At 37.2% G+C, this 26,808-nt stretch overlaps 2 protein-coding genes across 3 annotated transcripts; both read right to left on the minus strand.

Moving 5' to 3' along the window:
* Positions 1-3,885: 3,885 nt before the first annotated feature.
* Positions 3,886-10,452, minus strand: LOC113673430 (uncharacterized). Of its 2 annotated transcripts, none has more exons than XM_027189835.2 (8): positions 9,954-10,452; positions 8,851-9,036; positions 7,216-7,376; positions 6,504-6,651; positions 5,892-5,942; positions 5,690-5,771; positions 5,191-5,365; positions 3,886-4,820 (listed from the first exon to the last, which is right to left on the minus strand). In XM_027189835.2, exons 1-8 carry the CDS (start codon positions 10,051-10,053, stop codon positions 4,584-4,586), a joined length of 1,140 nt encoding a protein of 379 aa, XP_027045636.2. In that variant the 5' UTR covers positions 10,054-10,452; the 3' UTR covers positions 3,886-4,583. The 2 variants fall into 2 exon arrangements, with proteins under 2 accessions (XP_027045636.2, XP_027045646.2); XM_027189845.2 differs by having other exon boundaries at positions 10,042-10,363.
* Positions 10,453-11,736: 1,284 nt separating this feature from the next.
* Positions 11,737-25,770, minus strand: LOC113673325 (angiopoietin-1 receptor). Its single transcript, XM_089206850.1, has 16 exons — positions 25,441-25,770; positions 21,970-23,025; positions 20,684-20,795; positions 20,351-20,463; positions 19,963-20,021; positions 19,283-19,452; positions 18,286-18,588; positions 17,660-17,796; positions 17,039-17,255; positions 16,331-16,441; positions 15,458-15,627; positions 14,518-14,640; positions 13,923-13,993; positions 13,586-13,626; positions 13,064-13,160; positions 11,737-12,527 (listed from the first exon to the last, which is right to left on the minus strand). Exons 4-16 carry the CDS (start codon positions 20,444-20,446, stop codon positions 12,431-12,433), a joined length of 1,692 nt encoding a protein of 563 aa, XP_089062976.1. The 5' UTR covers positions 20,447-20,463; positions 20,684-20,795; positions 21,970-23,025; positions 25,441-25,770; the 3' UTR covers positions 11,737-12,430.
* Between the last annotated feature and the right edge of the window lie 1,038 nt (positions 25,771-26,808).

Below are 26,808 nucleotides of genomic sequence, written 5' to 3' on the forward strand. Positions count from 1 at the left end.
GTGCAGATTTTATCAGTATTTTCTTTCGGTCTTCATTGGCAAGATATTCCAGATACTTGTCGAAAATAGATCGTGAAGTTGCGTTCTTTCTTCTTTCCGTTCGACTCCTTTTGACGAAAAAAGAAAAGATTCGTTGGAATCTTCAAAACATACAGCCATTCAGCCAAAATTCATCTTGTAATCTTGCAAAAAAATTTTCTGAAAAAGTGTTATTTTAGCAGAAGAGATGTAATTATGAAAATGAGTGGAAAGAATTGTACATTTGTTTGTCGGTTACGCTTTCACAAATGTTAGAGTATCTTCGGTGATCTTTTTTCTTTTAGGTGTCCTGGATAGTAAGAAAATACTAGGGTTTCAGAAAATTTATGTACATTTCTAAGTGAAATAGACTATCATTATTTGGACTTATACTTTTTTACTGTGAGGTTCACTTTTCCTCACTCCTCAAAATTTTAATATCGCCGGTTTAGAAAATGGTTCTTTGAAACAATATTGTGCTAGTACTATTCGGGCGCATCCCCGCGGATGAATTCTAGCAAGGAACTCATTTGCTTTGTTACGTTGTGCAAACACTTTATTACGCAGTATTTAAGAAAATGCTAGTTTCATTTCGGAGACACAAGCACTATATCGATTATATTGATGTCGGAACGTCCTTCACAGACAGTTTTTTTTTAGTAACTCCGAACTTTGTAGGAAACCCTTCTGGACAGTTAGCATACGAAGCCAAACTTTCTTTAGTTACTTTAGTTACTAGTCAAAGAAAAAATGATGGCTGTTACTTAACTGAAGAATTCCAATTTGTATGAGAATAATTTCCCGAAAAAGCTCCTATTATTTCAAAGACAACTTTTTCCTCGTAATGTCTCACTTTTAAAGGAGGCATGTTCGTTTTTTTAAGAAAGCAAAATCTTTCCATTCTTAGCACTTGCTAGAGGAAAGTTGTCATTATGAAGAGATTTCAAGACGATGGCATATGCAGGGCCAAGCAGATATACTTATATGCAGAACTATAAACTCAAGGCTCTCAGTGATTTGAACTTCCTCATTGTATTTCACGAGAGAGGAGAGTATCATTCTTAACAAAATGATTTGTCATGCCAGAATAAAACTGTACCTTACAAAAGACATAAAACCGACAAGTCCTTTAATCAATGACTTTTTAACATGTTGTACAATGCAAAAAATGAGAAGATAGAGAGGCCGTCGGTGTCAAACTTGCCGTAATGTAACAGATCATTATTTTCATTCCTTATTGTCATGAATGTAAATGTGGGTTACAATATAACCAAATGAACTTTGGAACTTTCGATCCACACTTCGCACAATATCTAAGAACCGATTGAGAAACGCCATTTAAAACAAAACGGTAAATTCTAATCGTGCATTACAGATTTATCAAATTGATTTGCTGCAAGGAAAATTGAAACAAATAAACTAGATTTATTAAACAGAGCAAACAGCGATTACAGAAATCTCTAACTTTTTCCAGTTGTGTGCCGATAAAACACCTTTCATTCCCTTAAGAATAGCATAAACGTAAACAAAAAACTATATCTTTAAGATCGACAATGTAAGGGCAATGTGTATATTAACATGGAAGCGAGAATATTCTAGGATATTTTATTATAAAGAATGCCATGATATATTGAACAAGAAGGAGGGGAATGTGTCAATTTTAAAGTCTTGCAGTTTCCTTTGGTAACTTAACGTAGATAATAGTGATATTATACTTTAAAGTCCGCAAAAAATGATGCCTTTGTCCTGATTAAACTCCAGATTTAAAATGGATGAACTTCTTATCGAAATAGACATCGTTACAACACGAGGCCAGTACTTTGGAAAAAGGTATCCGCCTTTCTCTCATTCTAAACTAATTAAATCTAATTAATGAGTTTACTTTTTCTTTCAAAAACCAAAAGACTCTTGAGTTGTTTTACCTTCTTCGCATAGCTGTTAACTGGTGATCACGCGTTTGACCTGTTTCAACTCAACCTGAAAAATGGTGTCGTCATGATTTAATTCTCATTAGAAATAATTCTCTATGTTTAGATCGTCAAAGTATTGCAAAATGAAATAATTGTGGAAGCGTGCTCTAGAATGTCTAACATTCAAGATGATTCTTATCGAAGATATACACTGTATCACATTAAGGGTTTTTGATAGCGAGACACTTTACGAGAGAAATGTTTAAAGAGTTAATGTCATATTAAGAGAGTGCTAAAAAGCTTTGTAAAACGTTTGGCAAATTGTAAGAAAAAAATAGTCAAAAAGCTGTTTTGATTGCATAAATATTGTGTATTTTGTTTAGCATAAAGAATTCAGGCAACAATGAATTCTTCACCAAAGGTCTTAATGAGGTGTTAAAAGACTTAAAATAACTTAGTTGTTGTATAATCAAGTGGCACTCGTTTTTGTTGTTCTTGCCCAACATCTATTGTATTCTTTTGTCATAACCTTTCTTCCAAATAAAACTCCATACAATATTAACCGTCTAAGTTTGGAAAATTTTAGTGCAAGGAATTTTTTTACGTATTTCAATCAGATGAACAAAGTTTTGTGTTCTAAATGATCACAGATTTTCAGTTTTACGAAAGGTGTGCATTTCTAGTAAATTAGCCAAGACCAGCTTAGGTGTTTTACATGATTTACGAGGGCTAAGTACAAGTGTTCATGTCCTTTATATTAGCTACAAAGTAGAGTAAGCTTGAATGTTCCATATCATTCGTGCAGGCTTACGACCATTCTAGAAATTCCTTCATTTATTTTCAATTTTCTTTAACGAGTACTTAGCTTCTCCCATGTGCTACGTGACTCGTGTGTGGATAAAATATGTGAAACTTTGCAGTATGAGTTAACTTTGATCCTTTCTCCTTTTTTTTGAAGGTTTACAAGTCTTAAAAAAACACACACATACACACCATCAGGTTTTCTCTATAAAAAAAATTTGATTTTATTAAATAAATATTCTTTCCAGTCGTAGCTTTCGGCCCTCTTGACTTTACTCAAAAAAAGAATGTTCCTATAAATTGTTTTGGCTTAATTGAAGATGGATTACAACGTAGTTTTGTTCAAATAAAATACGACCTAACTACACTTTACACCCGGAATGCCAAAGAGTTCTCATTTACTGAAACGTATGTTGGTATTTTTACAGGCATTCACCGATAAAGTCGCACATAAAGTATAACTTTAGTACTTCCTGATAAAGACTAACGACTAGTACAAATGTAGCAGTCGAAATACCGCCATCTTCACTTGATAGCTTGACCGCACAATTGATGATTTTTTGCATTTATCCGCACTATCATAACTCTAATGAATAAACACATCTTTTATAATTCTTCCTTTCATCTGATATAAAGTACTAGTGAGAACTGATTGGGAGTAACGTTTTAACGCTTTCTTTTATGAAAATGCGCTTCGGTAAAGGTTGCTCTGAGCTTTTAGAACCATACATGGTTGTATTTCCCGTTCATATTTGGCTTTAAAACGTGGACACTTCGTATCGTCGTTTTAATCTGTTTTAGATACAGGTGGTTTTAATTAGCTAGCCATTATAGTTTGATCGACGGAACGTACAGAGTACGCCCCAAAACGTGGACATTCGGTGGCAGCTCAAACTCTTCACGAATATGCTCTGATATTGGTGCTCTAGACCTGTGTCTTTCAGAGCACGTCCTGGAGTATGCTGTGGACACTCAGAAATGCTATTTGCTGGATTACTTGATAAGCTTTCGAGAGCGACTCCTAAAGACAAACTAGCCATGAACGTAGCACCTCTCCCTCTCAATAGTTCACGCTATATTTCAGATAGTTGATTGGCGTGATAAAATCTTATTCACTGTCAAGCATATTCTTCTTCTATTTCTAACACACAGCGACTCGTAGCTCATTATTTTACTTAAACACCGATCACTTACAGTCTCTCTTGGTAGCATTCCTATAAATTAATAACTTTGCGGCGATTAGTTGTCGTCTGGAGAATATTCAAAACTCCTCTACCCCACCTCCGGCCAGTTGTAATCTCTTTCTCCTTCAGAATTCTCTACAATTTTACGGATCTATTTTACAGTGGGAATTTCAAATATTACTTTATTTTTAGCCCGAATGCCTTCGGGTCGAGCCAAAAACTCGGCTTCATGTTTTTTTAAGTTTTTTCTGCATTTCGACGACATTTAGAAGGGTTTTCCTCAAGGTCAGTTCAAAGAAAAGCAATAAAATTGTCTAAGCATGCTTTACACTCTATTAGACACCTGATAATTTTAAAGGACTTTATACGCCGTATTTTAATCATCTAGCGAGGTTCCATAGAAAGTTGAAAATATCAGTTCATTTTGATACCTCATGGTCGTACTTTGACATCTGACCCGACCGTAGCAACGTAAGAAAGCTTTTTTTTCTGATTTTATTTCAACAACAATTCACTTGACTGATTGATAAAATTCTAAAAAAACTCTTGTAGATATTTGTCTTTATCATTGGTTATTTTTAGCATCTTGCATCGCTTTTTATGCTGAAATGGTCTCTGAATTATAATAAGGTGGCATGAAAAATTTTCATGAGATCAGGTGACCCATTTTCTATTCAATGGCTTCGTACAGATGTTGGGATTGCGCGGTGTTGCGGCGATTCTGTGAACTGACTGAAGCCCCCCTGATTGGCTGGTTCTGAGAGCTCAGTGAGGCTCCTCGGCTTGGACCGTTTTTCGCCTGGTCTTGAATGATCGGCGGTAATTCCGCTTCATCCTCGTCAGTCACTGAAAAGTGAGTGACCCCATGTTTGTTGTCAAACCCATCGTCTGTGAAGTGGGCCACAACCTGAAAATCCATGAAAACATTCAAGAAGTTTGATGTAAAAATCCTTCTGCAAAAATCATGGAATGGCATTTCCTTTATTTCTTTAATAATGAAGCATACAATTTAGTTCATTTCAACGGTGATCCTCGAGGTATAATTGAGAGAACACAAGACAGGTGGGAAAAGCACCGATTTCCGGTTGATGTTAGCATTTCGTATCAGAGGAAGTACGAAGAATCATGAAAAGCTCTCGAAAACATAAAATGCCAGAAAATTTTTTGGTTAATGAATCTCTTTAGCCACGTGTAGCCATGTCTGGCCAGCTATGATCTGCCTAGTCACTCCTAGGTCCTAATACTCAAGGTACATCTGCTTTTGTGTGGGCTCTTACCTCTTGTACTTCGTCCTCAGCCTCTTCATAAGCGCCATCCTCCTGTGTCTCCATGATGTCTGCCATTTCAATGGTCAACGTACCGTTTCTCTGAGACTTTGACTGTGGGGAAAATGGATTTGTGTAGAGAGATGGATTCTTTTCCGTTCTAGTTGGCCTTGGTTTTAGAGCTGGTCTGTGTTAATGAAAGAAATTAAGATGATAGGTATAGATAGGTATTTTATTATAAGACTTTGCAGTCCCGCGGCTGAGTTATACATAACAATGATGCAATTAAATATTTACATAAATATACCTATCAAAACTAAGTACAAAGACAATTTCTAATAAAATGGCAATATAACCTAAAATTTTAAATAATTTACTGACCTCAATCGAAGAGGATATACAAAAACTATTCTTAACTCAGTTTTAACCGTTACTAAGGTAAGGTAGGTAAAGCCATAAATTAAACAGTCAAACATTCCTTCAAGCATTCGGAAGCATTGATAATACGTACTGTTTCCGGATTCGACGATAGAAAAAGCAAGCCAGGAAGATAAGGAAAAATAGCATGATTATTAAAACCCAAAGGAAAGGCCCTAGAAAAAAAGGGAGAAAAAAAATGATTTAAAGTTGAGAATTCTCATCGTTATCTCATTGTTACAAAAAAACAATGAACTGTTCTCTCTCGTGCCATAAGTAATATGATGGCTACTTACACCACCAATAGTGTCGAATCGCAATTTCACTTTTTGTGATTATGGTGTGCGCTGGAAAGTAAATAGATAAGTTCTATTAGCCAATATTTTACGCAAATCTATCCGGACGTGTAACTTCTTGTATAACTTTATTACTTTATATGATTTTCCTCGTAATCAAATCTATAACAAAATTCTCGAAGGCGATTGGTTATCACCAGCCCGATTTGAGCACCAATAGGACAGTGTGCGCGTCAAGCTTGTCATTGGAAAGTGTAACAACAGACCGAATTAGACTCCACTCGGTCCTATCACCAATAGTAAGCCAAGATCGACAGTTCAAGATCTTCTTTGAGTCGCACACAGTGGTTTTCACTCTAGCTAGCTCCTGCGAAATCAAATGTAAGCCTCTTCGATCGCAATTAACTTCTCACTTCTTTAGTAATGAATTTCTTCAGTTAGACGTCCAGCAAGATGTTGGAAATATATTGAAGGATTCCATCCAAAATGAACTTTGAAAAAAAACCAGTTACAAAAATTCTAAAGAAATTACACATTCTCTTCCTCTTCCGTAGTTTATCTATGATTGCAGCTATTATAATATCAACAAAGTCAATAATTAAAAGTATGTACCTGTTACGTTCCCTTTGCCAAAGACACCGACTCTCAAGCATATCTTTTTCTCCCACGACACAGGTTTGAACCGAATATATCTCACAACTAAAGGGTACGGAAGCTCACAGCAGGATACAGACCCGGCGTCTTTGTTCCCATCAAATATCTGTACCAACAAGAAAAAGAACCAATTTTATATGCTATCCTTATCATTTGACTATCAAATGGATTAATCATTTAGCAAAACTTATATGGAAAACGTTGACTATCGTGGTAAAGAAAATCTCCTTGGATTTTATCGGAGAATATTGAGTTCTAATTTCTCTACAGTAAAAGTTTGAAATATGTGGTAAAGCACTTATTAAACCTCCAAACGTTTCATGTCTGTAAATAGAATAAAGCCGGAATGATGATAAAATTTGACATTGGTGGTGAAAAAATATCTATTTCTTTATTTCTTCACCGAGCCCAAAATTTAGCATCTTTCTTATTTTATTTTCAAAAATGACTCTATCGTCATCACTGATCCTAGTGGTATGCAAAACGTGTGCTATACATAAACTTCGTAATGGCTTTCTTCACCATAGAGTCTCTGTGACTTAGCGGTAAAACACCGGAGAGTCGAATCGGAAAGTCTGAGGCTCGATTCCTCTTCTCAGATTTCTCAAAATTTTTTTCCCACGCTCTTGATCAGAAGAAAAACATATTCTCTAATTTATGTGTCTCTTACCTTTAATTTTTTATCGAAATAATACCCGTTGTAAGTTTCACCATCAGAGCTATACTGCAGTGTATATTCTTTAACCCAGCTGGTGATGTTAGGGCCATTAACAACCTCAGAAGGATCGTTCAATCCTTGGGTCGCGATATGAGTAACTTTTGACGTATATGCTGAAATAAAGGGTGATGTCCTAGTATTAATCATAACAAAAAATACAATTTCATTGTTGTAATTTTTTTATTAATTGGTAACAGGTTGTCATGTCGCTGCGCGGTCATCCGAGTTTGTTATCACTCTTGTGATTACAGATCGAACTGTACGCCACTTAGTCCTATTGCAATTCTAACCAATCAGCCTCATGATTATGCTCTATAAATGTTACTCAATCCATCCATCAATCGGGAGATGGATTTATTAGTTTATTAATTTATCAAACCATCCATTATTTACGCCGTCAATAATCAATCTATTCATTGGTACACATAAATTCTTCGGTTTTAGGAAGGTCACGTGACTTCTTTAGCTGATCCATAATGCTGAACAGAAGCACAGTACTTTTCTCAGTTTATAATTAAATTAACCCTTAAACTTACATAAGTGACCAAGACAGAGTTTCTCCTTACAATATCAATACAAGTAATGAGAATAAAGTAAACTATTAATTATTAGCTGATCCAATATCAAATTCTCCAGACTAACATAATGAGAATCGTATGGCAGACAGTAAGGACAATTACTAAAGAGATCTTGGGAGTTAAAGGGTTAAGTAAACACAGACACTACGATAAGTTTGTGAGGAAAGACAAACACCCAGGGCTGGGTTGTTCAGAGCTTGTTTGGGATAACCCAGGCTCAGTGTGAAATTTGATTACAAATCTGAAAGCTTTAAAAAATTCAGTTAAGTTCTCTTTGTCTACAGTTTTATTTCTGGATGCTCTAAAAAGGAAGGAAAAAATCTTCTGAAAAGGGCTCTAGAAAAGAGAAACTAAGAAACCTGAGCCGGGTTGTTCAAAGCTGGGTTAGGATAACCCAGGGCTAGTGTGAAATCTGATTTCAGATCTGATAGCTTTAAAAGAAAATTCGGCCGAATTCTTTTTGTCTATAACATGACTCTTTGATGCTCTAAAAAGAACACAGGGCATTATTCCAAAAAGACATTTGAATAAAGGAATAAAGAAACCCAGATTAAAATTCAACCTTGGTTTAGCACTAATCGGCCTTCGAACAACTAGATATTTGACTCCATGCTCGCCATAGCTGTGGAGATGACCATAATTACTCCAAGGCAGAGTCTTTGTCCTTCGATTGATCGATTTTTCTGTCTGCCTCTTGGTTATCAGCTAATTCTCAAAAATTTTGCTCCCCGTAATCTTCCGTCATGTCTCTAGCGTGCTAGTACGTATAAAGTATCGTTTGTGATCACATAACTTTAAAAATTTAAGAAAGTGGCACCTAAAGTAAATTCATCTGCATTACCTCCTTTTAAATATCCTGGCCCTTTTCAGGCAACAGAGATGTTTAGGGATGGAGGCCATATTTCACATTAAAAAAAAAAGAAAATTGGCAGCAAACTGATGCTCAACTTTTTGCAGATACTCTGTCTCTGACCCAGCTCCTTTCAGCTCGCTTTAGATTTTTACTCACCGAGATCCACCTGTAAATACTGATCAGTGTTTGATTCGTGAGCGCACCAGGCGGTGCCCTGGGAACCAGTTGGGCCCTGATTGAGCCTGCCTCGACCTGGCCCATGACTGGCATCAAGAGTAGACGATGCAGTCATGGCCTGATCTGGGATATGGCCATCCTCTACTCCTAGTTCCTTTAGCTTGGCTGTAGGGGAAGAATCGTTGTATCAGTAACTTTCTCTCTCTCTTGTGAACGCTCTAGAAATTTATGCTCGAAATTTTGTCAGTTTTCTTTTGTTTTGTTTTGTGTTATTGTGTTTTTCTTTTTCGATATATTTATTTTTTGGTCTCAAAAAGCTAAGCTCACCCTACTCTTCGTTTAGTATCTTAGCTTATTCGGTTAGGTGACATAAACCAAAGAAAAGAGGGTTTAGATTTGTTATTTGGTTTTGTTCTGATGTTTTCGTGAATATACCAAGAAAATATTTTTATTTTATTGACGTGACAGAGCAAAGCTAAGCACAGGGGTATGTGGAATGACAGAAAAAGAACAATTAGAAATGTTCTGGTTGGCGATCAGTGTACTATAAACATTACATTTCAGTCTTGCACAACATTGTGGTAAGTGTCCGTGAAGAAATATGCATGTGCCTTCAATTAATCACAAACGCATAACAACGCGAAATGCCATTGAAATGAAATCATTTAGGCGAATCTATCACTTAATATCACAAAAATTAGGATGAACAAACTTGAACCAACAAAGATGTTTAGTAGTTTGTGTAGTGTGATCGTCCGGGTGAGTGTAGTTCTGAAAAGAACTGTTGTTAGTGTTGTTGTTGTTGTTAGTGTTTATCAGAAATAAACGGTGGATCATGAATATATTTAGAAACTATTATTTTAACATGTACTTGAAAGTTCGTGTGTTCACCCGAGCATCACTCAAGCGTTTGGATGCGTTAAGTTCAGGTTATGCTAGGTTAAAAACTAGAGTTGAATAACGTAATTAACTAGCTAAGAATTGTTAAACTGCCACGGAACTACCAGGAAAGTCGTGATAAAACATGATTCCTAAAAGACAAGAAGTATTCTATGATAAATAACTAACAGCAGTAAACTTACCAACATCACAATTACAGGAGCGAACAACATCGATACACAAACCAAAGGTAATAATATACGTCAAAAATATCGCTTGTGGATATCTTACCAAACGCTTCATCGGAATACCGTGTTGTGGTGATCTCACAACGCTGAGTAAATACTCAAAGGCTCGAGAGAAGCAGCGAAAAGCTTCTAAGAACGACTGATATTACAAAAATGATCACAGCTTTTGTTATATGTTGACCAATCTAGAAAAAATGTTGAATAGTAAATTACGTGTTTTCCTGTGCTCATTTCATAGTCCACTTCACTTGCAAACCTATTCCTTAACATAAATCTTAGCTAGCAACGTTCAAAAACATCTCTGGTTATTTGGAAATTTTAGGTTTTCAAATAGCATCATTTATCTGGAAAAAAAAGACGGTCACTGATCGTCTAAGGTCATTTGGATCCTTTCGACAGTTTCAAACTTTTTTACGTTCTGTATCGACACTCAGTATTCTGAACAAAAGAACAAAAGATGGAATATTCAAAACATAGTTGTATAGCAGATATACATGTCATGAACTCGGATCATACCTCACGCGATGATTTAGTGGACCTTTATCCGAGGGTCTCAATTAAGTTAACCGTTAGCCGTAAAGTGGCACAAAAAATTAGCCGCTAAACGTAAAAACTGACAAGCTTTTAACTATTCGTCGTCAAAAAATTGAACCATAATTTTTTTTTTTAATAATCAGTGTTGATTTGAAAGTTTCATAATCTTAGACTGTCATGTGTCTTGTCTTGCTTGTGGCACATGCGGGAAAAAGAAAAGAAAGTTACTCTATATCGACCCATCGGTAACTCTATCGGAAATTACCCTCGTTGCTTTACTTTAATATTAAAAGCAAGCGATTAAACATGTTTTAGAAAAATTGAAATTAATTCATAATTTAACATTGCCGCTAACTGTAACAGAAATAGGTTTGCCGTTAGCCGTAAAGACCACCTTCTCCAAAACATTGAGGAGAGTAAGATGCATTAGATACTATTTTACCGAATTAATTTTTTTGGCAGTACTTGAAAAAACATCACTGACTGATTTCATCTATCTGAGTGACTATCGGCCGATAAAAAGTCATTCTAAAATTGAAAACATTAATGTACGTCAACATGGTTAGCGAGTTTACGTTGAAATCCATGGTTATTCCAACCTCAGTACATGTGGTCAAATTCAGACTTCGATGTTCGGAAATGCATTGATTTCAAATCACGACTTGTTATTTCCAACATTTTCTTTCCATCAGATTTTTTGCAATGGTAAATTTTCGATCTCTGTCGCCATTTAATATATAAGTTGTTAGTTTCTCTCTTTTAAGCAATTATGGTTTATTTCATTGGCAAAACCCGCGGAAGTTTTTACTTGGACTCCAGCAAACGTGCCTGTATCAAGGTCATCCTCAGAAAAATTTGATGGGTGAAATGGGACGAGACATGGATCGATAGGACACGGATACATGAAAAAAGAAAGAATAAATGAAAAAAAAAAACCAAAAGCATTTAGGAAACAAAGGATAGTAATTGCTGTATGAAAAGTTACATTCAGAACCATGTGAGAGTGTAATAAAAGTCGCAAACGTTTTTCTGTTGTTTGCCGACCTTTCTTCGGCGTGAGCTGATCCAATTCAAAAACTTCTAAAAATCAACTAGCGTGTGCTAATATTTGTCCCTTTTTCATTTTCTGTTTTCCGATTGCCAAACGTCTCTTTTTCATTCTTCTTTGCAAAATGAACGTCACTCCAAGTCTACAACAAGCATATAATTTTTAAAAGTACCAGAATTTATTAGGTGTCACCTTATGAGCTTCTGAATATTATCAGTATAATTCACACCTTACAGACCTGCTCTCATGAACATTCTGCTAATATAACAATAAAATAGCATATTTACTAGAACCATATAAAAGCTTATGCAAGAGTAGAAGACGGCGGAACCCCACTGACTCGAACTTCCGTTAACTCGAAACAGTTTTTGTTTCCCGTTAGCGGGTTCTACCTTATTTCCAAACACTGTAACACTGCTCGGCTAACTCGGTTTAATAATGAGACAAGGATAGTTCCCCCCCTCCCCCTCCTCCCTTATAACAAATATCCCAAGTCCAATAAGCATTTTGTGCTATGCTCTAACAAACTGATTATTAGTTGTAGTTTTAATGTTTATCGGTTGCTTTTTTCTGTTGTTTCACCTTTTTTATGCGATTATAGTATTAATACAAAAAAACAAAAGTGGTTAAATATCATCCAGTTTAACATTATAGTAAAAGAACATCATAGTAAAATAGGAGAGTCCCTTTAAGTAAGCGCTGTTTTCTTAAAGCGGCAATTTTGTCTCTGTTACAATTTTGATACCATTTGATACGTGTGGGGAAACGGTAACAAAATTCCATGTTTACTTAAAGTTCTTTTGTTTTCATTGTTGTTGCTGTTGCCGCTGTTAATGTAATATGATGTAAACTAAGTCATGATTGTGCTCTCGAGACGGACAATCAGCTGGTCAAAATTTGGTCTTGCGCTAGGATTTGGATTCCAACAATCTCCCATGGTCCGGTACCTAAAACAAAAACAAAAAAATGGTTACATAAAGCTGCGTATACTTAAGAACTCATAATTTTTTAATTTTGGTAATTTGGAAATGTTGTTGTCATTCCATAAACATTAAGAAATCATTAACTATATCAGGCCCTGAAGGGATGAGATAAAAATTTCCACCATTTGTTTGCTTTGGCTAAATTTGTTAAATATGGACTGCATACTGAGATAACTGAAGGCTTAGTTCAATCTCATTTAAGCACTGCCCATATCGTTTCCCATATCGTTGTGTTAAAATCAAGTCAACAAGTTTAGCGAGGTCGGTACTCTTATCGACCGCGATATCCGTCATCGAACTGTTGTGGACCACTCTGATGACGAATATTGTTGTCGATAACAGTCCAAACCATTCTGAACCACTGTCGATTTTTCAAACCGAATGGAACGATGTTTCTTCTATATTAACTTTTTTTTTGAGTACTCGGTATAGCATATGTTTAAAGTCAACGGGAAGTGAAAATTATGGCAAGCCTTTAAAAACAATTAAGAATATCTAACATTTCGTCCGAGCATCCGTTAGGTTTCTTCATTCTGTATCCCCTCTTTAGCTCCTGTATCAGTTCCGCGGTACTAAGGCCAGGGTAAGGTTTCAACCCTAAAAGCAGGGAATATTTCTTAGTTACATTAGCCGTCCTAGATATCGTTTTTAATACACATAACGCCAAGATTTCTACTCTGACTAATACGCAGAATCTTACCACCTTGTGCTCGATACTTCACCGTTTCAAAACTGACTATGAACATCAATCTATCCACCATCAACTTAGGTTCATACACGAAAAAACTGTCACGCAGCAGACTTCTTTTCCTTTTGCAAAACAGATATGCATTCAACGCAAACTTCTGACAGAAAGTAATTTTAAAAATGATATTGAACGTTGTGAATTCTTTTCAGAAAATGCATCACAATGTTGAATGACAAATGAAACTGCAACTAACTCGCTCAGACTCAGTTTAAACTCAACAGCAACAAATAATTTTTTCGCATCAGATGCAGTACTAGATGGAAACAGGACTTACCTCCTGATTCTATTTCCCAAAGCAGTACTCCGTAAGACCACCTGCGTTTGAACAAAAAAAAATTAAAGATTAAAAAGGGTCCAGAAAATAAGAATTAATATTTTGCTCATTAAAAATAGATTTAAGGAAAAATTAGTATTTGGAATTAGCGAGATATTTTGTTCTGTTTTAAATATCTTAGTTCGTCCTAAACTCACGACGTCTCACCCTCTGGCTAAATGTATAAATGGTGCTGATGAACTGTCAAGGAAAATTACGAAATTTTGGGGCTCACATTGATAGCTGAGCATTCAGTCAGGATTTTAGCCTCATACCTAGGCCATTTAAAGTGACTTACACGTCAGATTCCATCGTGAAAGTGTATGTCTCCAAGGACTCGATAGCCATCCATTTAACCGGAAGTTTGCCCTGAAAGAAGCAAACAAAAGAATTATGTATTGCATGAGTTTAAAATTCTTCGACGGAATGACCGCGTTTAGGTTGGCCTTGGGTTGTCGGATGATTTCATCCGATTGTGCCATATAAGACATTTTTGGGAAGAAGGATAACGTAGTGCTGAAGGTGCTCTTGAACTCTGCGTCATATAATGGTTGAGTTTTATTTTATGTTATTATTATTATGTCCTCTTTCCGAGTGTTTTTCTCTGGGTCATCCAGTTTCCCCCCCCCCCCCCCCCCTTCACAAAAACCAACTTTTCAAATTCCAATTGGAGCTGTAATGAGTGGACAAAAAGAGCCACCTCATGGAATATCTACCGGTAAATTCCCATTCTTCCATTTAAATAGATATTTTGAACACCAAACTTTCATAATGTAGTGCACAAGAGCATGGAGATCAGCTGTATGGAGGGAGTACGAATCAGATCTGAGAACTACAAAAATGATAATACTTTTAAATCTATATACTCCTTGCACTTTTAACACGTAAATTACCTGAGTTTCTTTCTTGTACATCAGCTGTTCATACACATCACGTGCCATACCATAATCGGAAACCTTAGCGACGTAGTCCTTCCCCAGTAAAACATTCCTTGCTGCGAGATCTCTGTGGATACACTGATACAAACAAAATTCCGAGTCATTTTTTATTGTTGCAGGTGTTTGTTAAAGTCACTTGACAAACATCAAATTTCTCAGCAGTTTGTGCCTTATCAAAATTTACTCTTTGTTTGAATGGTATCATAAAGGAATTCTGTCCACAGAATCAAAACTAAGATTGACGAGTTATCCTGCATTAAACGACTGTGAATATATAAAAAGTCATATATTTGAATTGCGGATAAAGATGTGAATATGAAAGCGATCTTCGCAGGAATGAACACCACTTGAGTAGCAGTGAAAATAAGGCCCGAAATAATTAAGGCCGGTACGGGATTTGAACCCATGACTTATGCGATACCGTGGCAGTGCTCAACCAACTGAGCTAACAAGCCAACTGGGAGCTGATCATTATGTTGGTTCCAAATAAACCCGTAAAGTAATGAATAAACGACTGAGAATATATGAAAGTCAAATATTTGAACTGCGAATAAAGACGTGAATGTGAAAGCGATCTTCGCAGCAATAAACTTATAGCCTTATTTTCACTACTGCCCAAGTAGTGTTTATCATTGCAAAGATCGCTTTTTCATTCACGTCATCTTACATTATTGCGTAACGTTCCCCAAACAAAAACTAAAACATTTTCAAGTAGAAAATGAGATGAAAAAGGAAAAATATCAATAATATTTGCATATTCCATCCCCAACTGTCAGAGGTTAAATTACAAAAAAAAAACTGAGTGGTAAACTCAGACAGTGCTGAGGATCGATGGGGTATGGTAGGAAGAAAATTGGGTACCCCTAAAATGTTTCAGCTACTACTTTGAACTCACCCTACAGCGTGCTAAATGTGCCATTCCTCGCGCCACATCGACGGCTATCGATGTTTTTATATGTTCTGTTAAGCCGCTTCTAGTGTTATTTCCATCTTGTTGTCTGTACCGTTTTAAGAAATCTAGCAGGCAACCGTTTTCTGCTAGCTCTATTATAACGAGTAGGTGGTCTAGAGATAAAGAAGTTAATGGAATGAAGACTTATGTACAAAAATTTCAAAGGTTAAGGGCGCCAAGTTGCAAAATTTTTAGTATTTCTGTTATGACATGTAAAAGTACGTTCCTTATAAGGAAAAACAGCAATTGTTAGGTTGGTGAGATCAAAAACATGAAAATGGGAAGAAAAGAACGAGGATAGCAAAGAATGAAAAAGATTGACTCTGACTGCAAATGACGAGCTTGGGAAATCAGACTGTTCTTTTGGATGAGCAATATTGCTTTTGACGTAAAATGAAAATAAAAAATATTAGTTTGGTGAAAAATAATCACAATAATATGATAAGAATGAATGAAGAAGCGACGGATGGTCAAAGGATGGAAGAAGCGAGGATGGTCAAAGATGGAAAAGATTTAAAAGGGTTGCAAACAAATTTTAAAAAAAATTGGGCTAAAAGTTTCAAGTCGCACTAAATGTGAATCGCTTCTTTAATCCCCACCAACTACCAAAGGTGATTGACGTGTAACTTCTTCTCACGATATTGAGACATTATCCACCAAATATGCGAAGAGCTTGAGGGTCAAAGCAGCACTAAATCATAACTAATTGAGTAATAAATGTGTGGTTACCAGTAGGGAGAACTGCATTTAATTTTTTTTTTTATAATAAAAGGGTTACTGTAGGGTTCTGAATGATAGTTCAAGTGTTTTACTGACCATCTTGTGTGCACGCTCCGATCAAATTCACAAGGTTGGGATGGTGTCCTACATTGACCATGATGTCCAACTCATTGAACAAGTCTTTCCTTTCCACCTCTGTGGCAGTTGCTGTTAAATAAAACAAGGGACTGACCACCAGGTAATAAGTAATAATTGACCAACTGAATGATTGCCTGACTGACTGACTGACAGGCTTACTGGCTAAGTGCTGACTGACTCACTGACTTACCGACTCACTGCCTCACTGACTGGCTGGTCAGCTGACTGGCTGACCGGCTGCCTGGCTGACTGGCTGGCTGACTGACTGGCTGGCTGGCTGGCTGACTGGCTGCCTAGCTGACTGGCTGGCTGGCTCACTGGCTGACTGCCTGACTGGCTGGCTGGCTGATTGGTTTACTGAATGACTGACTGACTGGCCGACTATTTGGCTAGCTGACTGACTGACTGACCAATTGACAGACTGATTGACCAACACACTGGTTGACTGACTAGGCTGGCTGGCTCGGTTAGCTGTCTAACTGGTTGTCTGGCTGGCTAATTGACAGACTGTCCTAACTACCAGTTGATTGGCTGACTAGTTCACCGACTGACTGGCTGTCAAACTGGCTAACCGACGGACTAACTAATTGCTGCCTGTCTGACTGATTAAAACTGACAAGCTGACTGCTTAACATGCAACGCGTGAACCTTGCATGCAAGACTTACGTTTTAAAGCTTTAACAGCGCAAGGAGTGATCCCGTTCCTTTTTAGCAGCTCTCCTTTATAAACGACACCAAAGGCTCCCGAGCCCAGTTCATTCAACAGTTTAATATTCTGGTAGGGAAACTCTTCCCAGTTCATCTCACCCGGCTTGTAAGCAACGTTTGAAAACGAGTATGTTAATCCTTTAACATCCTCATCATGGTAAACTGCTGCTTTGTTCTGGAAGAGAAAAATATGCGTTGACAGTGATTTCACATTAAGGATGGTGTTATTTTAGTCAAGCAGAAGGGATAGGTCGACAGAACCTTTCGTACTGTGCGCTATATTTCTGATGGAGAAATGCTTCGATTGTGTTTTCAGAGTAATTCGGGATTACTTTGGTTTCGCCTTGCTCTGCTGTGTGACTAATCCAGAAACTTGTACACGTTCTTAAAAGCGCTTAAAGAAGCTTGCCTGTTTTTTTACCTTAAGTTCACATCCTTCTGACATTTTTCTTTGTCGTGATAGGCTGCTGAAACTACTTTGGTTAAGATGGAATTCTCTTATTGAATTCAATTGGAGAACGGTATCTGGTTTATGCTTATACAGGATTGACGCAACAATTGTATCTGCTGTTATGGTACCTTTTGAGTTCGAAGCCGAGTCTCTCTTCTCTTTCTTTGCCGCGCTCTCTTGCATTTGCAAACAATAATGCCGATGATTATGCCAAGAATCAAGAGTGCACCTAACACGACCAAGAAAATAATCCACCAGGCCAAAGCTGTAATAAAAAATATGCATGATATCAGAATGAAAGCCACACATGACATTGTTGACCTTTTTCAAAGGCTTTTTATCAGTATTAAATTATCAGTATTAAAGGAATGGCCATAGGTAAGACGAAACGGGACTTATGGCGTAAGATTAAGATGTGAGTAGCAATAAAGTGTTAAAATGGCTTGTTAAAGCCTGACTCTAATTCAAAATTTCTCTCCCTGGTTTCGAAGCGAAGGGATCCATCGAAATTTTAAAACAGGAAGACGAAATTTCCAATATATGTTTGCCAGAGTATAACGACCTGCGTTTTGATGCTTACAAATTGCGAAGGTACGATAGTAATACGTAAACCTTAAGATTAAAAAACTAATAACACAAGTGACTTCACGAGTGAAGGTTAAAAAAAAAAGTGAAAAAACTTTAAATTCACCGAAAACCTGTAGATAACTTTGTTAATTTTACAAATTACTGTATATAACTAAAAATGGCTTACGTGCGGGTTCGGTTTCATGGCCAGTTTCTTCGTTGAAATTGGGTCCATACGAGTTAAAAGCACCGACCCGTATCATGTAGACAGTCTCAGGTTCGAGAGACTTAATCCTATAAGAGTAGCCTGTAGTTTCAGCGGTTGCTGTTTGATTATGCTCGCTGTAGGTCTTTTCACCATATGCTCTGTATTGCACCGAGTAAGTGCGAACGTCGAAAGTTTCAGCATCTTCCGACGGTTTCCATCGAATGCTCAGCTCATCAGATTTGATATCAAAGATCTCCACGCCACTAGGCTCTGGAGGTTCGGCTGAAAATAGAGAGGAAACGATCATAAGTTTTGAAACGAGCGGACAATCAAATCGATTATCTGAAGGCTAAAGGATAAAACAAGGTGCAAGTATCAAAGTTACAGAGACATTTGAAAATTACTCAAACAATAACGAGTGTTTTTGGATATTACAACTTGAGGGTTTTTGCCTCTGAGTGCGTCAGTGGCTTTAACCACTAATTTTCCACGTTATTTTGCTTTCCTTATATCCTTCCAATCACATGATGCAAGAAAAGCCTCCTTATGTAAAGTTTCTATTGACATTAATCCTTTCTTACCCGGCTGACTAAATCTTACGAAACAAGTGGTCCATTGACCATCAGTTTGTACATTCTCCACAACATTTTTTTTTTTTTATAAATATCTCATTTTCCCAACAGGAGTATTTGTTCAGCAATCAAAGCTATGGCAATCAATGATACTTTAAGAAGAAATTTGAAATTAGGAGTGTTGCCACTTCTTCTGGATTGGACACCACTCCATGGCAGGTAATTCATCTGCAATTTTGTTACGTTTCAGTAGCAGTGGCAGTTTGTTATCACCCACTCATACATATCCATGCTTCTGGGTGGAAAGAGGAATTGTAAGAGACTGGAGTCCCAGGATATATCGAATCCCGCTCAAAATTGTAAAAAGAACTTGTAAAGAACCAGTTTTACTAAGACAAACTTACTCTTTGGAATGACTTTGGACACTTTTAGCCGCTTTACAAACCCATCTTCGGCTTCTTTAATTGTCGTTTGGGCGACTGAGGCCTTTTTATCTACTATAGTTGTCTCATTTTTGGGATCAGTTGTTACAATTTGGATAATAACGTTGAAATCCACTACCACACTTCCTTTCCTAGAATATCAAGGGACAAAATTCGTTTTAGAAAATAGTCATACTGTAGCCACAATGATTAATCACACGGTAATTTATAGAAAGATGGAAAACAGGGGACAAGTTAGAGGGAAAACATTTCTTTTTTAATTTTACCGAGCGTGAAATAAGATTTTTCCTACTCTGGTTACTCAGCTGTAGATAATCGGAGCGTAAAATCGTTGGTCTGAGTATTGATTACTATAAAGGGACTCAGAGGGTTTACTTAGCCCCATGCAATAACGACTTACATTTCTTATTAATCATGGAATTGTTTGCTATTTATCTTTGATAAGCGAGAGCGATTCTTTGGATAAAATTTATGTGCCATGGAGATCATTGATATATGGTATTTATCCACGCTTAAATCAATACAGCACATGAAATAAGAGATATGCTATTACATACTATTGAGACTGTTTCACGCGAAAATGAAATATTCTGAGTTTTTAACCGTAGAGTTAAGAAGTAGGAATACGTTCTGGTACTCACGTCATTTTCAAAACCTCTGTTCTTATATATCCTGAAGTATTTCTGTAAACAATGTCCATCTGAAACATAACAATAGGTGTTGCTTTTATTTCATTTACTAGTACTCTTTAAACCCCTGCACTCAAAGCATTGAACCTATTGACGAGGGGACATATAGGGAGAAAGACGGTTGTTAAGACATTCGGTAGAATAAGTGGTACGAACAGACGGTGGGGAGGAAGGAAAGAATTCAGAGAAAGAGGAGGGAAGGAGGAAGGACTGAAGAGAGGGAGAGGGTGGGAGAAATGGTAAAGTGTTGGGAGGGGAAACGAAGTGAGGAGCGGAGGAGAAAAAAAAAGGAATGGGGAGAGAGAGAATGGAAAGATGGAAGGAGGAAAACAAATCATACCTCCTCGGTAAAGTTTTTCTCGATTGCCTTGTATTGTGGCGATGACTTATTCTCCAGCTCTTTAGTGTAGTTGTAATTTTCAACCTGCAGGGCCATTTCCACCTTAACTTCAACTGTAATAAAAAAAAGCATTACATGCCCATCTGTACAACGGACAAAATATAATACTTCTTCCTTCCACGCGACGGACTTCGCCGAAAAGGAGGGAATGCTTCTATGTATTAGGAAGTTATTAATTTATTTGCGACACGTAACAATAAACGACACTTGCCGTTCCCTTTGAATCTAAAGCAAAGTGTGTTTAGGCTGAAAGGCTTATCATCATCTACCTACCAATAACATGTAGCGTGATGGTGTGTGCCTTTTCGCCTGCTTTACAGGTGTAGGCACCAGAATCTGCGATGGCTGCGTCAGTAATTTCAAGCAGTCGTCCTCCTCCTTTAACCTGCAACAAAAACAGCAACAGCGTTAGGCTTATTTGCCACAAATTTTTGTTTAAAAGCCCTTAATAGCCCTTTATTAGCAAGGCTATTCGGGGCCAGCTTGTTAACCTAAGCAAGACTAATGATAGGTGATAAGATATTTAGAATGAAGATCTTTTTCTTCACGGCTTCTATTACAAGGTCACATTCACAATCCTTGGTACTCAATTGGCTCTTACTGGCACTAAGCTCCTTGGCACTTATTGGCTCGATTAAATCTACAGCCCTGATCTCTCCTCAGGAGACACTTTCTGAATTATGAAAAGTGTCCTCTGAGTTAAGTTTCCCTTGAATGAGGACAACTGGAAGTGCATTTTTCCTTGTCAGGACCACAGTTTGTGTCCTTAGAGTGTGGTGAAACCATTCCACACAGGCACAAAGGAGCTTTATTTTTAGCCGGCCGGGAACAAAGTTTGCTTCCCTGGAGTATAGGGATCCCTTGGTAGAGGTTTCCATACGTAGAAATTCCACTGTCGTTAGAAAAACTGATCGTTTTGTTTAGTGCCATTGGTTTATTTTGTGAAAATGACCCCTGAATAGAAACTTTGAAGAAAATTACCAAAAAAAGAAATGATGAATTCTAGAAATGTGGAGAAAGGCAAGCAGGAAGCTAGATGTGTTAAGTGAAAAGGGATTACAGGTGTTCTTTTCGATATTGGAAGTAATCGAGATATATACAACTCAGCTCGAAATGGGAAAGGCACACATTCTTAACAGTGCCACCGCGTTGTCTTCTGTAATTGGAACGGGAGACCTGCTGCACTCTATCAACAACTGTAGGTGCAGGGAGGAAATACGGTGGGATGGATGGGTGAAAACTATTTAGAAACCGTAAGAATGTGGAGTAAAAATATGACCTGATGGGTAGTATTAAAAAATGTTCAGCTTGCAGCGTGCAACCATCGAATTATGGATGCACGCGGGAGGCTGCTAAGCACAAAAGAAGCGTAAGAAGGGAGGTGCTAGTTTCTTGAGTGCTTAGTAAACCTCCCAAGTACATCCAAAACTCGATGGTTACTCGCTGCATGCTGATCGTATCTTTAAAACTTTGATACTTTCAAACATCTTTCGCTTAGTGTGGAAAATAAAAGAAAGTAGTAGATACAAATGTATAGAAAATAAGGAAGAAAGAGTCACCTTTCTTTTCGCATTTTCGATCTCGGTTCCATCTCGACGTTCCCAAGTATAACTTCCATCACCACTTATGGTGCAGTTCAGAGACACTGACTGTCCCTCGGTTACATTCACAACATCGGTGGCGGTTTTAACAATTACTACAACAACAAAATATGGAACCAAAGTTAGCTAATATATCGTAAACTAACCTCAGCATTATTTCTCATAGATTAGTTCATTTTGAACTTTGGTGAGTCAGATATATATATATTTTTTAACTTTATTTCATTTTTTATATTAACTTGAAGGACGAAATTATTTCGGGAGACACCGATTTAATTTGCCTGGAGGTAACAAGAAAAAAGACGGAATTTCCTGATTTTCATTAGAATCGGAATTCGCACGGAAATTCAAAACTTTTCAATAGCAGGAAAATGAAATTCAGAGAAGTTAAGCATCAGGTACTAGACAGCGAAAGTTACTTTAGCTTAAAAATTTTGACACTTGAACGCAATTTTTGCCCTTATGGTTTGACGGCCATCGAGCAATTTGGAAATATGTCTTGAAAGCGCTTGTTCTTTCAAGATTTGTGGCATAACATTTGTGGCAGTACATCTCGATGGTAACAAGGAAAATAGACAACACGTGGCTTGAAAGCGTTTCGTCTTCCAAACGTTTTTTCCCTGCTTTTCTCGTTATTTATTGCAGAATATGTTTTACTTGAGGGTGAGCTTTCAAGTTTGTCAGGTGGGGCTTGACATAATTCATAGTCTGCAAGTTGTTCCTTTAACAGCGAACTGAAACACGCAAGCTTCAATTAATGTTTTCACAAGTCTCTCCAAAGTGATCAAATACAATGCGTATTCGACTAGTCAATAATCTATTCTCTGATTACACGCGTAGGCTCACTTACTGCTATCACTTACCGAAAACTTACCTGGCTTGTAAGCGGAAATTTTATTGTTACTTCTACGCAATTAAAGTTCAGCAATGAGGTAAAGAGATCAGAAAATCGAAGTAAAAACAAGGATTGTACTTATCTGACTCAAGCAATTGCCGTAATCCAGCTTTTATGTTCTAGGAGAGAGAGAAAACTGCAGGTTAGATAGAATAAATAATGGCAATAAGCTCATTTTATCGTTGATTACTGATGATGTGAAAGGGAAGGCTAGTGTTCTTCACGTTTCTGGGCCGCGAACCGTTTTTGTTAACCGTGATTTCAAACTAACCTAGACCTAGCTTAGTGCCAACGTTTTAAAACTTGCGTGACATTTCAAACTTGCGTGACCTGCTGGACATGTCAAAACACGTTTTCCAATGCAGTGACACTTCGTAGGCAGTCCAGCTTGTACTTTGCCCTTATCACGAGGCTTGGGTGAATTATGAAGTGATGAGTTTCAGAATACTAATCTGTATCCAAAACATAATTTTTGAGAATCGTTTGGTTGGAAGACAGGTTTTTCAAAGTATACTGATCTCAGTAAGCGATCCGAAAAATCTCAGTGAGAGTGGCTAGACCTGGTTGGAAAAAAAGGAGTAACGTGTGACGTGATTTATCTAAGTGTTTTGTCAAGTTCATCCCGAACTTGAGAAAGTAGGACCGTTACCGAGGCTTTAATTAAAAGCTCCGGCAGAAATTAGAGTTATTCCAGTTGACAAGTGAAATGCTAAATAACATTTGTGTTCCTGAATACCGCAAATGTGTCTTTTTGTCTCCACAGTACTGTAAGATGAGCGCACGTTCCATAATTCTGAAGTCTTTTCGATCCTAAGAACTGTCGGTATTTACTTGTCAATCAATCGCAAAGGTTGCATTAAAAAAGAAAGTTTGAAAAATTCAGGTGACAGTTTTTTCCAAATGCATATCATCTTAGTTGATTTTAAGCCAAACTTTAATCTGTCTTAATTTATGGCTGGAATGTTGTTGTTTTGGGTTATTTTGCAATGGACAAATAAGATGTCGTTACAATTTCATTTGTTGCAGACTTAAAAGTTTCCTGCAGTGAAATATCTCTCGTTTTTGCTTATTTCAAATTCTCGCTTAACGTAATTACTATTTGGTAAACCCTAATATTGTTTATTTAATGTACCGCAGACAATAGAGAAAATTCTGAGATTGGTCTTCAGACACAAACTAAACAAAGAGTCACTAGAACCGTCGAACGAGTTTAGAGCTTTGTCTGCACATAAATACATCTTGGTGGAAAAAGCAAACATGAACAACGTTGAGGTGTTAACCATCTAGACGTCTTAAAAGCGACGAATAAATGCTCTTAACGAGTGTCCTTCGTAGAGTCATCCACACACTACTGAAAGAGCGCTGAAATGGTTCGATTTTAGAACAGTAGACAATGACGTGCACTGGAGCGTAGCACCACCCTGCTTTTGCCTAAATAGCTCAATAGGCGCGTGAAATATTTCGGGTCGCAATTTCACCACCTCATCTTTGATACTTATGGTGAATTGTCATATGTTTTCCGAGTGATGTTTTTCATCAAAAAACACGATATCTTAACCCTGATTCTATGACGCAGTCATAAGACAGGAAGTTGTAACAACGTCAATGAACCGTAAATCGGTGCGATAAAGATCCAATTAAGGGGATTTTAAAATCGACGCGTTTTCATCGAATTTGTTGATGTTATTCATTTTCTTTCGAGGAAAATGTACATATTTGAATAAATTGCAACATGATTTTGATTTTTGTAATGTTTCTCAACTTGTTTGTTTGTCTTTTTGTTGGCAGATTCTTATACGTATCTTTTTTCTCTGCGGGTGTAAGATAACTACAGTATCAACTGACATCACGCCATGTCTGTGACGAAAACTCTTGGGAATCTTGATTCCTTGTAAATGGAGACTCTCACATTTAAATTCTGACTGTAAAAATCTAGAGCGAACATTCTTCTTTTACTCGTCGCAAGATGCTTTCCTTAAGGACAAGCATTGTTAGGCTAAAAGCTTCTATTAATAATTGCCTCGAGGTCATTAAAGATATGAAACATAACAACACATCTACCATATTTTAATAATGTCGCTCTAAGGTACAACTGTTGTGGAGATACGCATTTTGTATAGCCCTGTGTTACTGATCTCCCCTATAGAGTAAGTTGAGTAATGTACGATAAAATAAAGAATTGAAGATAACAACATTCTTCCGCCCTAATCTTCTGAGAGACAAGTTTCTGCCAAGAAACGATTTATAAAGAAGCTACTCGTATGTTGGTTTCTGCACTCGACGTTTGTAATTCCCTAAATTAAGTGCAGTAACTCGATTCACCACCAACATGACAGTTCGAGCTGTCAGGTAGAAAACGGAAACGTATTTACGCATTTACAGAAAGCTGGCTCGCGAGGCTTTCCTCTTCGTCTGTTAACTACGCCGTAACTAAACAACTCCTGCTAGCCACGACATGAGCGAGAGAAATGATTCAATTTCCTTTGAAAGAAAGAGACCCTTTTAACCCTAACACTTACTGATAACGTCCTTACCTTTGTGATTCCTCGTGCAAAGGCGATGTGTATGCGTTGGTTTACAACGCGGTCTTTGAAGAACCTCAATCGTTTTAGAAGACTGCATCAAGGTATTTGTTATCCCGCAGTGTGGGCGTGCTTTTCATGAATATGTTAATTATTGCATTCTTCCGTAGTACCATGTTCAGGAAAGCGGGTTACAAACTAGTTTGTTTGCAGTCAAGAGTTTACACACCTCTGAACAAATTTCCTCAAACTCTCTTTCTCGTAACATGGGTGGATGAATTTCAAATATATTTCATCTACAAACCCAATTCCACCTCATTTCTTTGTTGATCAAAAGTTATTTTCTCATATTTGTCTAAGATTCAGTGGGCCACAGGCGGTGTGCGCACTCTGATTGCGTTGCATCATGGTCGTAAACCGAAAAATAAGTCATTTGCATCCTTTGCATCCTAATACACGAACTATTTTCCATGTCATACACTTAAGGTGTGAATATGGGATTCGCGAAAGGAGAAGCCTTACACCTCCTACACCAAATTCGTCACACTCAACGTTTATTAAAAAACGTACAGAGTTTCAAATATGCTTAAAGAATAGAGAATACCTAGAGTAAGGTTTTGAAAAACGTATCTCTGGAGTTATTTTCTGCGGGAGAGACTGATACTTAAAAAAAAAGAAAAAAACACACACAAATGAAAATATTACCTTTTGTAACACAATCTCATCCGGCTTTGCCAAGTGGAAATGACACCTTAAAACTAACCCTTAATTGCTGGTTTTCACGTGACGTCACTAAATTTCAGACTTCAGAACTATTGATCCTCCTGAGATTTTACTTTCATGATGTATTAGAGCAGCTAAAAACTAATATTCAGACAAATTTTCACTCCAAATGGGTTCTTGGTTTAGTGATAGACTACTCTTGAATTTCTAAGCTTTTGCGTGACGTGGCCTTTACATGACGAGCGAGAGAGCTGTTATGTTGGTTTAAAAGGTGACTTATTTAGGGAAATTCAGCTATCTGAACAGTTCTTGTATTAGAATAAAGTATTATTGTTACGTTTATGAGTTCTTAGAGAGATAAATTCACGCTTTTGTAGCAAAACTCAGTGACAGATGTTTCTGCTGGTTTCCGGCCGCCATGTTGGTGCCCATCTAGGTGGGCACCAGCATGGCGGCTCCATACAAATCTCTATAAATTTGGGAAAAACGTTTCTCCTCATATCTTCCGTAAGAAAAATTGCTGTGACCTGAATCTTGGCGAGAGTCTTTACATATCTAGCTTCTTTCTATTTCCAGATTCTAGACTAAATCGATTGAACGGTTTTTATTTTTTATTTTGATCTATTTTGAATGGCGTGACACTGAAAACCAGCAATA

Source organism: Pocillopora damicornis, chromosome 5 (assembly GCF_964200805.1).
Source record: "Pocillopora damicornis chromosome 5, jaPocDami1.2, whole genome shotgun sequence".
NCBI lineage: Eukaryota > Metazoa > Cnidaria > Anthozoa > Scleractinia > Pocilloporidae > Pocillopora > Pocillopora damicornis.

Coding starts and splice junctions, on each gene's coding strand:
- LOC113673430 (XM_027189835.2), bottom strand. CDS start 10,053: ATGAAGCGTTTGGTAAGATATCCACAAGCGATATTTTTGACGTATATT. Junction 5,772..5,891: donor GATTCGACACTATTGGTGGT/GTAAGTAGCCAT, acceptor CTTTTTTTCTAG/GGCCTTTCCTTTGGGTTTTA. Junction 4,821..5,190: donor CTGAGGACGAAGTACAAGAG/GTAAGAGCCCAC, acceptor ATGGATTTTCAG/GTTGTGGCCCACTTCACAGA.
- LOC113673325 (XM_089206850.1), bottom strand. CDS start 20,446: ATGGCCCTGCAGGTTGAAAATTACAACTACACTAAAGAGCTGGAGAAT. Junction 19,453..19,962: donor ACAGAGGTTTTGAAAATGAC/GTGAGTACCAGA, acceptor TTGATATTCTAG/GAAAGGAAGTGTGGTAGTGG. Junction 12,528..13,063: donor AACGGATGCTCGGACGAAAT/GTTAGATATTCT, acceptor TTTTTGTTTTAG/GTACCGGACCATGGGAGATT.